At 45.4% G+C, this 14,552-nt stretch overlaps 1 protein-coding gene across 3 annotated transcripts in view; it reads left to right on the forward strand.

Moving 5' to 3' along the window:
• pde3b (phosphodiesterase 3B) overlaps nt 1-10,948 on the forward strand; it is a 53,750-nt gene extending 42,802 nt beyond the window's left edge. The window contains exons 12-17 of one of the 3 annotated variants that reach the window (XR_009794144.1): nt 135-334; nt 5,936-6,139; nt 6,250-6,411; nt 6,557-6,830; nt 9,514-10,061; nt 10,646-10,948. Coding sequence is in view for 1 of the 3 variants with exons in the window: in XM_061814182.1 (XP_061670166.1) it covers nt 135-334; nt 5,936-6,139; nt 6,250-6,411; nt 6,557-6,830; nt 9,514-9,740 (1,067 nt within the window). In the remaining 2 variants the exon portion in view is untranslated. Of the gene's footprint in view, nt 1-134; nt 335-5,935; nt 6,140-6,249; nt 6,412-6,556; nt 6,831-9,513 lie in introns of all 3 variants that reach the window. The other 2 variants (XR_009794145.1, XM_061814182.1) reach the window with 2 other exon arrangements.
• The last annotated feature ends 3,604 nt before the right edge of the window (nt 10,949-14,552 follow it).

The raw sequence follows: 14,552 nt of genomic DNA on the forward strand, positions 1-14,552 counted from the left end.
CGATTCCGTCCCAGTTTTGACAAATTTCTGGCAAGTGTCCTGTAGGCAGCATTTTGTGAGTCACATGGACGCTGGGACGTTGATGTTGCAATCCTGGGCATCTGACGTGTATCCATTAACGCTGTCTGTTTCAGACTCAGACAGCGGGATCTCTCCCGGCAGGATATCGTACGCCTCGTCCAAGAGTTCCTCCATATCGGATGACAGCTACGGCTGCCTGGCTTGGAACATCCCAGCTCTGGAGCTCATGGCCCTCTATGTAGCAGCCGCGATGCACGACTATGACCACCCTGGTCGCACTAATGCCTTTTTAGTCGCCACTAACGCGCCTCAGGTAAGTCACTTGTGCGTGATAGTTGAAACATGTAAAGTAAAATGGCACACTGCAAGTGAGTGTAACATTGAAAACGCTGGAAAAAGGTAAATGCACACATAAAAAAGAGAAGAGTTGATGGTAAACATGTTTTTTAAAAAAAAAAAAAAAAAAGCAAGTAAGTTTAAGGGCTGTACAGCAACCCTCCCACATATATTTGTGCATAGACCAAATTAATATCTGCCCACCGACTGACTGCCGACCAGTTCAGGGTGTTGTCCGCATTGAGCTCGAACTTAGTTGGGACATTTCCCCCTGGCCCTTGTGAGGATAAGCAGGTTGGAATATGGGCATTGACAAGTGCTATGCCGCCATCTTGTGGCATGTTTCGGTAATCACAATCTTTTTGGAGGACGGTGGGCATACTGTTGTTGTTGGATTCCATCAATCCATCTTCTTAGCCGCTTATCCTCACGAGGGTCGCGGGGAGTGCTGGAGCCTATCTCAGCTGTCAACGGGCAGCAGGTTGGACACACCCTGAACTGGCTGCCAACCAATCACAGGGCACATAGAGACAAACTGCCGCACTCACAATCACACCTAGGGTCAATTTAGAGTGTCCAATTAATATTACCTGTTTTTGGGATGTGGGAGAAAACCGGAGTGCCCGGAGAGAACCCACGCCGGCACGGGTAGAACATGCAAACACCACACAGGGAGGTCCGGGATCGAACCTGGGACGTCAGAACTGTGAGGCCAACGCTTACTAGCTGAGCCACTGTGCCGCCCAGGGCTTTTTATTCTAGTGTAAATTTCTCATCAAAACATAATTCCCTGCTCATTCCTACATTCAATCAAAGGTCTTTTTTCCAATTTATTTAAAAAAAAAGAAGATGCAAATAACTTATCAAAGATTTTATATCATGACAAACAATTCCATCATGGAGAAGGTTGTTCCATGCTATCAACATTTCTTTGTCGCAATGTTATTTTTATCTTTAAAATAAGGCTAGAAGACAGTCATAAATGTGAAAGGTGAATCGCATTAAATTGACGATGTATCTTAACACAACAAGAGCAATAGATCGGAACGGGAAAATCATCTTTAGGCCCCGCTACTATATATTAAAGCATAAAGAACAAAAGAAAAAGCCCAGCGTTACAAACGTGCTTCTCACTTCAAGCCAACCGTTATTTGGCATCGTCTACTGGCAGCGATGAGTGGACTTCTCCAGCAATATCGTCCCTATTCATTTTTAGCAATGGCTTGCCAGTGTTCTGTAATTTTGAATAAAGTCCTTGGCAGTGCTTCACATGGACGAATTTCACCTCCCCGCCTGCCCTCATCTCGACATCTGGTCGAGTTAGGGCCCTCTTTGCTTTTCCATATACTTTAAGGTTTATGCCCATGTTTCTTTATTTAAAAAAAGACACAAGAACAGTAATATTGCCATGCATTATTGTGCCAACGTGGGAAAATGTGACAACCAACTGTTGCTGTAATTACTTGCTAGCATCACAGCTAACAAAAGTTCAGCAACTAATTAGCGAGCAAACAGCAATCTAACCTTTAGATTTGCCTTCCCCTCGCAGTTTTTATGACGCACCCATTTTGTGAAAGCTTAGAAGAAATAACAGAACTAACATTTAAAATTGCAACATTGTAAAATATCCTTTCAGCTGTCTTACTCGAGAAGCCTGGAGGTGAGCTCGTTTCCATCCATCCATCCATCCATCCATCCATCCATTTTCTTTGCCGCTTATCCTCACGAGGGTCGCGGGGAGTGCTGGACCCTATCCCAGCTGTCAAGGGGCATGAGGCGGGGTACACCCTGAACTGGTTTCCAGCCAATCGCAGGGCACATCGAGACAAACAGACGCACTCACGATCACACCTAGGGGCAATTTAGAGTGTCCAATTAATGTTGCATGTTTTTGGGATGTGGGAGGAAAACCCACGCAAGCACGGGAGAACATCCAAACTCCACACAGGCGGGGCCGGGACCGAACCCGGTTCTTCACAACTGTGATGCCAACGCCGAGCTCGTTTCCCATTTCTGTAAATTTTTGTCCTGCAATTTCAAAGACTATTGACAGAACCCCCGCACCGCCGAACGGACCTGCTCCCCCTACTTGCTGATTTTTATTTGTGTGGGGGAGGACTTGGTTCCTATCCTCTCTAAACCATGGGGGTCCGCTGTACTGTTGTGCTCCAGCCTGATTAGTGGCTGTGAGATGCATCACGAACGTAGGAGAAGACGGCATAGTCATCCATAGCCGCGGAATTACTGTATTTTCCGCAATATAAGGCGCACCTTCAATGAATGGCCGATTTCAAAATGTTTTCATATATAAGGCGCACCGCATTATAAGGCGCATAGAATAGACACTACAGTAGAGGCTGGGGTTACGTTATGCATCCTTTAGATGGGCTGCGCTAAAGGCTCAATATCGATCCATATATAAGGCGCACAGTCAGCGTTTGGGAAAATTAAAGGCTTTTAGGTGCGCCTTATAGTGCGGAAAATAAGGTAGTTTCTTGATTTAAAACACCAAATTCCCGCGTCCTCACTAAAAGGTGATGTGTCCTTCCTGGAAGAATGCCTCCTCAACATTTTGTGAAAATAGATTTATTGAAGTTGGTTGAGTTTTATTTTCCACTGAGAAGTTACATAAAATGTGAACCAATGTGAACCCCCCCCACCCCCCCAAAAAAAGACAAGAAAATCTATTTTTTCTACCTTTTAACCAGATTCATGGAAATGTCTTGTTTTGTTACAGTCCTGTTTTTTTTTTTCCCCCCCAAACAAATAAAAAGGAGTGCAGCCATGGTCAGTTTTATGCAATATAACGGCACCAAAAGTTTTGGAAAACTCTTTCGGGGAAAAAAATGCATTTTGTCTTAGTGATGATGTGTCTTTCCTGGTTGCCGAGTTGCACATGGGTCGAAACCGCACAAATAAATAAAAAGGCACCTTCCATAAATGAATTCGGTGATATCAAACAATCATAGTACAGTAGCGTATCTTTTCCCCCGCTGATGCACTCACCAACTAAAAAAAACAAAAACATTTGGATTTCAATGGTCCGCCGCTGTGCAGGGAACCGCACGGCATTGACTGCTTGCATGATCTGCCTCTCGTCTTCGCAATCAATATAATTGCACACTCCAAATTATGCTCCTCTTCATCACGGGGGTGTTTTTAGATGTCAGGCGTCCGAAAGAAACCTCCCGTCGACGCCGACGGTTAAGGGTTAACCAGATAGTCGAGATAACTTCGTGACTCAAGGTCGAACTGCTTTTGGTTGAATAAAGATGTCGTTAGCCTCCCCTTGCGTGCAGTCGCCTCGGTTTGCCCGAGCGGTTGGATTACGTTGAAACCAGAGCAAAGGAGAAAGCCTGGTTGGATCCCTTCCACTTGAACAAAGTGGAAAAGGGGAGCGCTTATTCATTTGTCTTGGCAGAAGTGTGTACTCTACTGTCAGCGAGATCCCACAAAAAAAAACCATTTGGATGAATTATTCAAATGTGATGGGAGGGTGAAACACGGGCCGATGAAGCACCCGCTACTTTCTGGTCTGGAAAGTTAGTGTCTCTTTAATTATTGGATGTGCTGCTCTGAAAGGACGTTTGATTGTTGAGACGGACGCCGCATGTTTAGCGTCTGTCTCGCGCTGTGATGCGAGCGTTAGTGAGGTCAGCTGCGCGCCCCCGTTCAAATAGCGCTCCCGGGAAAGTGGGTTAAGAGCAAAGACCCGGGACCCTGAACTAACTCGCTATTGATCACGAATGATGTTGACAAACATGGCAGTCAGACGATCTTTGGTGCTAGAAAGTGACCCCGTCGAATGTTTCTGGCTTCCGGAACCAGCCGCTCGCATTTCAGCATTCATTGACGAAACCGTTATCTTATCTCGTTTTGTGAATGGCATCTTTGTTTGAATCCATATATTACTCCACATGGGTGACTTTTCTGGGTGCTTCATATACAGTGGAGAAAATAAGTATTTGAACACCCTGCTGTATGGCAACTTCTCCCACTTAGAAATCATAGAGTGGTCTGAAATTTTCATCGTAAGTGTTCACAGCTGCAAATAAGTATTTGATCACCTCTATCAGCTCGAATTCTGAACCTCAAAGACCTGTTAGTCCGCCTTTAAAAGTCCACCTCCACTCCATGTATTATCCTGAATCAGGTGCACCCGTGTGAGGTCCTTAGCTGCATAAAGACTCCTGTCCACCCCATGCAAACAGTAAAACTCAAACTTTTAACATAGCCCAGACCAAAGAGCTGTCCAAAGACACCAGAGACAAAATTGTACAACTCCACACGGCTGGAAAGAGCTACGGAGAAATTGCCAACCAGCTTGGTGAAAAAAGGTCCACTTCATTAGAAAATGGAAGAAGCCCCATGCAAGATATCACCTCGTGGGGTCTCGATGATCCTTAGAAAGGTGAGGAATCAGCCCAGGACGACATGACAGGACTTGGTCAGTGACCTGAAAAGAGCTGGGACCACCGTTTCCAAGGTGACTGTTGGTAATATACACTAAGACGTCATGGTTTGAAATCATGCATGGCACGGAAGGTTCCCCTGCTTGAACCAGCACATGTCAAGGCCAGTCTTAAGTTTGCCAATGACCGTTTGGATGATCCACAGGAGTCATGGGAGAAAGTTTTGTGGTCAGGTGAGACCAAAATGGAACTTTTTGGTTATAATTCCACTTAGTGTGCTTGGGGGAAGACGAATGATGAGTTCCATCCCAAGAACACCATCCCTCCTGTGAAGCATGGGGGTGGTAGGATCATGCTTTGTGGGTGTTTTTCTGCACATGGGACAGGACGACTGTACCGTATTAAGGAGTGGACGACCGCGGCCATGTATTGTGAGATTTTGGGGAACAACCTCTTTCCCTCATTGAAGATGGGTCGTGGCTGGGTCTTTCAACATGACAATGACCCAAAGCAGACAGCCAGGAAAACCAAGGAGTGGATCTGTAAGAAGCATATCAAGGTTCCGGTGTGGCCTAGCCAGTCTCCAGACCTAAACCCAATAAGAAATCTTTGGAGGGAGCTGAATCTCCGTGTTTCTCAGCGACAGCCCAGAAACCTGTCTGATCTAGAGTCGATCTGTGTGGAGGAGTGGGCCAAAATCCCTCCTGCAGTGTGTTTAAACCTGGTGAACAACTAGAGGAAACGTTTGACCTTTGTAATTGCAAACAAAGGCTACTGTACCAAATATTAACATTGGTTTTATCAGGCGTTTAAATACTTATTTTCAGCTGTATCACACAAATAAATCGTAAAAAAATCATATCTTGTGATTTCTGGATTTTTCCATTTAGATTATCTCTCTCGCAGTGGACATGCACCTACGATGAAAATTTCAGACCACTCCATGATTTCTAAGTGTGAGAACTTGCAATGTAGTAGGGTGTTTAAATACTTATTTTCTCCACTGTAGGTCAGTAGACACCAACTGCAACAACGCAGTGGATATAAGAAGTCCACAAAGTATTTTTAATATAAAAAAATGCTGAGATAAACTCTAATAGATTTTGTTGAAGTCTCTGGTCGTAGTTCTTCTCACCCACGTCTCTTCCCATTTGTGCACGACGCAGGCGGTGCTGTACAACGACCGCTCGGTGCTAGAGAACCACCACGCGGCGTCCGCCTGGAACCTTTACCTGTCCCGGCCCGAGTTCAACTTCCTGGTCAACCTCGATCACGTGGAGTTCAAGCGCTTTCGCTTCCTGGTCATTGAAGCCATTCTAGCCACAGACCTCAAGAAGCACTTTGACTTCCTGGCCGAGTTCAATTCCAAGGTCAGATATTGTTAAATTGACTTGACCCATTGGGAGACTCGGTCGGATAGACCACGTCGACAAATGTGGCTGTTCTGTGGTTCTGATGAGTGTCCCTGTCTCTTGACTAGGTCAATGACGTGAACAGTCCAGGAATTGACTGGGCCAACGAAAATGACAGACTGCTGGTGTGTCAAATGTGTATCAAGCTGGCAGACATCAACGGACCTGCCAAAGTCCGCGACCTGCATCTGAAATGGACAGAAGGCATTGTCAATGAGTTTTATGAGCAGGTATGTAGACATGCACGTCCTCCCGTAATAGCCTGTATCCATACGAGACCTGCTCAAGAATACTTGTTGATGGTACATATATTTGAAGTGCAAGTTAAATTCTGAAAACCCAGCGTAAGCTACTTTTTTCTTTTTTTACCCGCAGGGAGATGAAGAAGCCAGCCTGGGCTTACCCGTCAGCCCTTTCATGGACCGCTCCGCCCCGCAGCTGGCGAAGCTGCAAGAGTCCTTCATCACACATATCGTCGGCCCGCTTTGTAACTCCTACGACGCTGCGGGTTTACTTCCTGGCCAGTGGGTCGGCGGGGACGGGTCGGACGAAGACGACGAGGGCCGAGCGGATTCCGACACCGAGGACGACGACGACGAGGAGGAGGACGAGGAGGACGCGGATGAGCTTGAAGATGATCTACGGCCGAGTGAGTCGTAAAACCGTGCGCCCATTTTCCACAGCTTATTTTGTCCAGGAGCTTGAGTCTAGCCAAACTGACACACGGAACTGCCACACAAGCGACTAGGCCTGGGAAAAAAATTATACAAGAACTCAGCTAAGTCGATTCTAAAAGTACAGTAGGAAGATGCGAAACTTCTGATTCCAGGGTAGATGAAGTTCTGCCCCAAAACCGTGATTGTACCTCTGGAACATTTATCTTTTACAAAAATGATAAAGTTTTTGTAAGTCACTGTGAGATGTGTAACATACAAATAACATGATAAGTGTGAGTGAGCTGAATGGCAGTATTTTGACCTAACACGGTGATCGCCAGCACGCTGACGCTAATCGCAATTACTGGATGTTTAGTAGTGAGCATGTTGCTAGTTAGTAAGGGGGAAGTTAAAGAGGCACTGAACAGAATGAAAAATGGAAAGACAGTTGGTCCCGATGACATACCAGTGGAGGAATGGAAGCAATTTGGAGAGATGGCGATAGAGTTTTTGACCAACTTATTCAATAGATTACTAGCGGGAGAGAAGATGCCTAAAAAATTGAGGAAAAGTGTGGTAGTCCCCACTTTTAAGAACAAAGGTGATGTTCAGAACTGTCGAAACTACAGAGGAATAAAGATGATGAGCCACACAACGAAGTTATGGGGAAGAGTAGTGGAGGCTAGACGAGGCTAGACTCAGGACAGAAGTGAGTATATGCGAGCAACTGTATGGTTTCATGCCTAGAAAAAGTACCACAGATGCATTATTTGCCTTAAGGATGCTCGTGGAAGAGTACAGAGAAGGTCAGAAGGAGTTACCTTCTGTCTTTGTAGACATAGAGAGCCTATGACTGAGTACTAAGAGAGGAACTGTGGTACTGCATGCACAAGTCTGGTGTGGCGCAGAAATATGTTAGAATAGTACAGGACATGTATGAGGGCAGCAGAACAGCGGTGAGGTGTGCCATTGCTGTGTCAGAATAATTTAAAGTGCTGGTGGGACTGCATCAGGGATCCGCGCTGAGCCCCTTCCTGTTCGCGGTCGTAATGGATAGGCTGACAGATGAGTTTAGACTGGAGTCCCCTTGGACCATGATGTTCGCAGATGATATTGTGATCTGCAGTGAAAGCAGGGAACAGGCGGAGGAACAATTAGAAAGATGGAGGTACGCACTGGAAAGGAGAGGACTGACGATTAGCCGAAGTAAAACAGAAGATATGTGCGTGAATGAGAGGGGTGGAGGGGCAAGAGTGAGGCTACAGGGAGAAGAGATGGCGAAGGTGGACGACTTCAAATAGTTGGGGTCAACAATACAGAGTAACGGTGAGCGTGGTAAGGAAGGGAAGAAACGGGTCCAAGCGGAGTGGAACAGTTGGTGGAAGGTGTCTGGTGTTCTATGTGACGGAAGAGTCTCTGATTAGTGACACTGAAGAGACAACAGGAAGCAGAACTGGAGGTGGCAGAAATGAAGATGTTGAGGTTCTGGCTCGCAGTGAGCAGGTTGGATAGGGTTAGAAATGAGCTCATTCGAGGGACAGACAAAGTTGGATGTTTTGGAGATAAGATTCGAGAGAGCAGACTTCGATGGTTTGGACATGTTCAGAGGCGAGAGAGTATACTCATATTGGTAGAAGGGTGCTGAGGATGGAGCTGCCAGGCAAAAGAGCGAGAGAGAGGAAGACCAAAGAGAAAGTTGATGGGTGTTGTGAGGGAAGACATGGGGACAGTGGGTGTTAGAGAGGAGGATGCACGAGATAGGCTCAGATGGAAAAAGATGACACGCTGTGGTGACCCCTCGCGGGACAAGCTGAAAGGAAAAGAAGAAGTTAGTACTAAGCATGTTGCTAGTTCACATTCTGGCCAGCAAATTTATACCATACCCTCTTTACCAGTTAATGCAGTCTAAGGATCGACATCCATCCGTTCTTTCCACAATATATTTCGGAAAGAAAAAAAATTATGACATTTTAAAAATATTTTCATTAAGGAAAAAAAAATCCAATTTCACCTTTGGGGAAAAACAAAGACATTTCAAATGTTTTCATGTCCGTCAAACATCTAAAAGTGGTCAAATTTAACCCTTAGCAGTACATAAGGGCGGCACGATTGCTTAACTGGAAAGCGTTGGCCTCGCAGTTCCGAGGTCCCGGTTTCTATCCCGGACCCGCCCGTGTGGAGTTTGCATGTTCTCCCCCGTGCCTGCGTGGGTTTTCTCACGGTGGGCACTCCGGTTTCCTCCCACATTCCAAAAACACGCACCATTAATTGGACACTCTAAATTGTGCCTCGGTATAATCGTGAGTGTGGCTGTTCGTCTCGATGTGCCCTGCGATTGGCTGGCAACCAGTTCAGGGTGTTCCTCGCCTCCTGCCCAATGATAGCTGGGATAGGCTCCAGCACTCCTGTGACCCTCGTGAGGATAAGTGACAAAGAACATCAACGGATGGATGGATGGATAACTGTTTCAGTGCCCATATTTTTTTCAACAGTACAAATGCATGACATTTTAAAATATTTTCATTAAGGAAAAAGAAAAAGTAATTTCAATTTGGGTGAAAAAAAAAAAAGATATTTAAGATGTTTTCATTGCCGTCAAACATCTAAAAGTGGTCAAATTTCACCCTAAACAGTACGTAAGGGCTAACCGGGTCTGTTTTCTTGGGTCCTTTGCAGAAAGGAGGAAAAGCCACCGGCAGTTATTCTGCAGCATCATGCAGCACCTGAGCGAGAACCACAAAGTGTGGAAGAAGGTCATCGAGGAAGAGGAGAAGAGCAAAGACGCCGGCAAGCAGCAGCAGCAGGAGCAGCCGTCCGCCGGCCTGCCGGTCGGCGGGCCCCCGTCGCCTTCGGATGACATCCAGGTCATCCAGGAGGAGGAGGAAGCCGAGGAGCGTCAGTAGCGCCACGGAAAAACGTGCGGAGGAGAAGAGCTGCAGAAAAAAATAGTCGTCCTTCACCCAACGGCCTTTGACATACAAACATGCACATCGTGACATTTTTCACACTGTGCAGTCAACTTTTGGAGAAACAAACAAACGGGAAAAAAAAGGCCTTACCACTGTGAGCGGATCCTCGCTGCGACAGTGGGAGTCCATCTCCTGTGCACTTTCGGCCCTCCGAGACGAAAAAGAGCGCCGCGAGTCGGGTCGCGGGCGCCCGGGAAGAGCGTCGGGTCGGCTGCGACGGATGCCTCGAGTGCGTAGCGCTGACACCTCTCTTAGGTACAAAAAAAAAAAAAAAAAATGTTTTTGAGCATGATGCAAGCAGGCAACAAGGAGACGCCGTCGACGCCCTTTACCAAAGTGAACTGTTCATACGCGGAAAGACGAGAGCGAGACTCTTTCAGCCTGAGTTTTGGGTTTATTTTTGGGAATTCTATCTCGCTATCTATCTCAGATGTGCCTGTCTGAACCTTGACCGAGTCCACATTGGCCCAGATCCTCGGCTTCTGTAGTTTTCTCTCCTCGCTGGTGACACGGAAACACTGTATGACACTCGGTCGCTGGGGCGCGATTGATGAAATGTCGACTGATAATTTAGCATTATTATATCGGCATCATTTTGGATGCCGTCAGTCATGTTTGCCACCCCCCCCCCCTTCTTCTTTTGTCTTTTCCTCCGCTGCAACGCATCTTGATTATATTTTTCGGAAGAGCGTGAGAGAGATTTTGAAGAAAGAGAGCACATTTTGAATTATTTTTTAGTATGTGATTTGTGTGTATGCGTTGCGGTTCCTTTCATCGATCTGGTGTTGCGTTCAGGTTGGGAATGGATTTTTAATTTCATCTTTTTTTTTTTTGTTAAGGTTACTCAGGATTCTTGCAAAGTTGTATGATTACTTTGCAGGAATTAATGTCATTGATATTGATAGTGGCACCATCCAGTGCACGAGGGCGAGTGGAGGAGGGAACAAGTCGAGACCGCCGTCGGCGCCGTGACCGGACCTTACAGTATGTGCCGTCTCTTGTCCATTCACACGCAGCTCGCTTATCCTCACTGGAGAAAAACCTTGTAGGGCCGCGTTGCGACACTAGGACTTTTTTATTTTATTTTATTTTTTTTTTTACAGTACAATGACCAGGTGCCTCTTTTTTTTTTTTTTTTTTTTTTTTTTAATAGCCAACAAACATTTTTCATTCACAGTGGTGCCTTGAGATGCCAGTTTCATTCGTTCCATGACCACGCTTGTAAGACAAAGCACTCGTATCATACGTCATCTTTCTCTCGCTGGAGTGAATCCAAATGGCATTGTAGTCATCGCTCGTGGATAGTTCATTGTTGAAATCCACAAAGTGGCGACCGCATGTTTGTTTATTTATAGTGTACATTTGTTTGGAGCTGGATGAACCTTCTTAAAGGGGAAATCCACTGGTTTGCATTAACAATGTATCCAATAGCTCATGTAATATGTACTCCATCTTGACAATGTGATGTTAAATCCTCTCTCATTTTTATCGACAATTACGACTTTTCAGGGGAGTCACCTGACCTACGTGCACGGATGTGACGTTTTACGTGCCGCAACAAAGGCTCGATTACATGGGACGCCATTTATGCCCAGCGCTGATTTTCTCGGATTTATCCTCATCCGATGAAGAAATAGCAGTATCGGTTGGTCCGGAAGGCTGAGGAATACTTCCGAAAACAACCGTGAGCGGCTCGGGAAGACGGAGGGATATTTCCATACACAGCGGGGAGCGCCGTCGCTCACGGCCGATCAACCGAGAGACGGCGCCGCTCACGGCTGTGTACGGAAGTATTCCTCCATCTTCCCGTTCAACCGAGTGGCGGAGCCGCCTTCGGGTGTGTATGGAAGTATTCCTCCGTCTCCCCGATAAACCGATACTGCTCTTTCTTCATCAGATGAGGATAAATCCGAGAACTCAGCGCTGGGCATAAATGCTGTCCCATATAATCGAGCCTCTGTTGCGTCATGTAACGCGTCACATCCGCGCACGGAGGTCACGTGACTCCCGGAAATGGCAGCACTCCTGAAAACTCGTAATTGTCTATAAAAATCTTCTCAAAATGAGAGGATTTAACATCACATTGTCAAAATAGAGTACATATTACTTGAGCTGTCAGATACCCTGTTCATGCAAACCAGCGGATTTCCCCTTTAATCTTGCCCACACCCCTGAACCTCGACCATATTCATGTCAACTCATTTTATATTCTGAAACACCTTTTGAACTCAAACATGCAATAATGCAAGGTAATACACTGTACATTTTATTCTTTGTACCGTAATGTCCAGCCTATAAGCCACGACCTTTTTCACATGCTTTCAACCCTGCGGTTTATGTAGTGATGCAGCTAATCTGTGTATTTTTTTTTTTTTTCTAACGGCCGCAAAGGGGTACTCGAGCGGGAAAGGTAAGAGTGAGAACGGTGGAATATATGTGCCGAGGAAGTGACTTTTACCGGTCCAGCCCTGTTAGCGCTGCACTAGCGTGTTACTGCCGTGTCTCGTGTTTTTTACAGTTTTTTTTTTTGTTTGTTTTTTTTTTTACCGGTCCTGTTAGCACGCCGCTTAACGCTAATGCTAGTGTTAGCATTAGCTCGGCACTAGGATTAGCGTTAAACTCTCTGTGTACCTTCTTTTTTTGTCAATATCTCGTGTTTCAATGTGGGCACTTGCAGCTTTTCCACAGCTGTGGCGTATGTATGTACCAAATGGTATTTCCTTTACAAATATACTGGTTGAGGCTTATAACCAGGTGCGCTCTGTAGGCCGGGAATTACGGTAATATTTGTTTTAATAATTTTTGGTTTTAGGCTAGAGACTGTTTGTTACCACACAAAAATTGTAGCATACACTCAAAATCCCATAATACGGTCAATTATGCATGCATGAATATGGAGGAAAAAAAAAAGTCCACAATACCTGGACTGCAATATATCGGGAACGTTGTGTATGATATGAATATTTTCAGATCAGTAATCTGTTCCAGCCCCCCCACCCCCAGAACAAATAAAAAACTTTTCGGGAAATAACTCTTTCTATTGTACATTCTAATAACATAATTGAAGAGACACAATTTGTGCTGCATGATTAAATGCTTCAATTTGGTCATCGTGCTGCTCCTTCTGGTGTGCCCACCTTGGCCACCAGGTGCAGTATAGCACAGTCAAATACACACCAATGAAGCGAATCGATCTTCGTTTGCCTGTATTCTTTTGACCCAATAAGCTGCAACGCTCGTGGTCCCGTTTTTTAACGGAGTCCTTGAGAACTGTGAGATTACCTGCCTCTGTGTTTCTGCTGCACCGTTTGTGTTCAGATGCAATGGCGTTTTCCTTTGTTAGCTTTTAGCTTGCGCAGGCTTCAGGCAGTTTGGCAGCAAATTCGAACTTGGAGTGGCATGAACCAGCTTGAAGCCACTTTTTGCACCCCCCCCCCCCCATTCCCAAAACTACAAATCAAACTTAAAAATATCATCTGAACGACTGATTGCATCTCGAGAAGGTCGCAAACGGGCTCGCTTGTATCTCAAGGCACGACTCTTGTACATGTTTTTCCCCCTAGTGGCCAGTGTGAAGAAAGGACCCAGGTGTTTGCTTTTTGTTTTTTGTTTTTTTCCTCCCCCATCTCAGCATTCCATTTGATGAAAGGGAAGGCACAATTGTTGCCTCTGTCATAATCATAATCATAATCCTAATCATCCGCACGGCGCATGTTAAGTCCAATTGAGTTAGTGCTATTTCTAAAGGCGGGGGGTGGGAGTTGGGGGTGGGGGGGACTTGTGCTCATTTTAATACCAGACAAGTGTTCAGCCACTGTACAAAAAACGAAAAGACTATGTTCATAAATATATATATTTTTGAAGAATCAACTGAATATATTGGTTTTCTACACACACACATTTGTGATGTGCATCGAGATCCTCGTCCTTGTTTTTTTTCCAGGTGCGGCTACGTGGTATGTTTATTTATTTTTTTTCCAATTGGGTTGATTCTCGTATTCATCCTCATCATCCTCATCATCATCATCATCACCATCTCTCCTTCACCAGTGCCAAACTTGACCTCCGTGCGTGTTGGCCGTTCCGGTATTGACAAAAGGAGCGGCGAGAGTAGCGAACTGGACTCAGGTCAGAGCCATATTCCTTCTTTCCCACGGAGCCATTCTGTCGCTTTCCGTCGAACCGAGTTCAAAGTGTCCTCTGACGATCGTGCCATTAAAAAAAACAAACAAAAAAAAAACATCAATGACGTTACATGTGTGTGTCATCACTTTACATACTGTATGTATACCTTTTGGTCCAATGTAACCATTCACCCTTAACCAACACTGTGGGAGCAACTGATTTTTCTTATTTATAGCTGTCATTAAAAAAAAAAAAAAAATCTCTCAAATACTGACTGTTCTTGTTGGTTTTTGTGATTGCGTGCGAGTAAGGGGTTGTGGAATTTTATAAAACGCAATGAAAAATTGAGCCAATTATCTAGCTGATTTTTTTTTTTCTCGCAAAATACACACTTTACATTTTTAAAAATAAATTGCCCCGTCAGTGTGATTGTGAGTGCGGCTGTTTGTCTCGATGTGCCCCGCGACTGGCTGGCAACCAGTTCAGGGTGTACCCCGCCTCATGCCCGTTGACAGCTTGGATAGGGATAGGCTCCAGCACTTCCTGCGACCCTCGTGAGGATAAGCGGCAAAGAAATCAGGTGGATGGATGATGTTCATGGTCTGATTTTAACAAAAATTA

Source organism: Syngnathoides biaculeatus, chromosome 3, assembly GCF_019802595.1.
Source record: "Syngnathoides biaculeatus isolate LvHL_M chromosome 3, ASM1980259v1, whole genome shotgun sequence".
In the NCBI taxonomy this organism is placed as follows: Eukaryota; Metazoa; Chordata; class Actinopteri; order Syngnathiformes; family Syngnathidae; genus Syngnathoides; species Syngnathoides biaculeatus.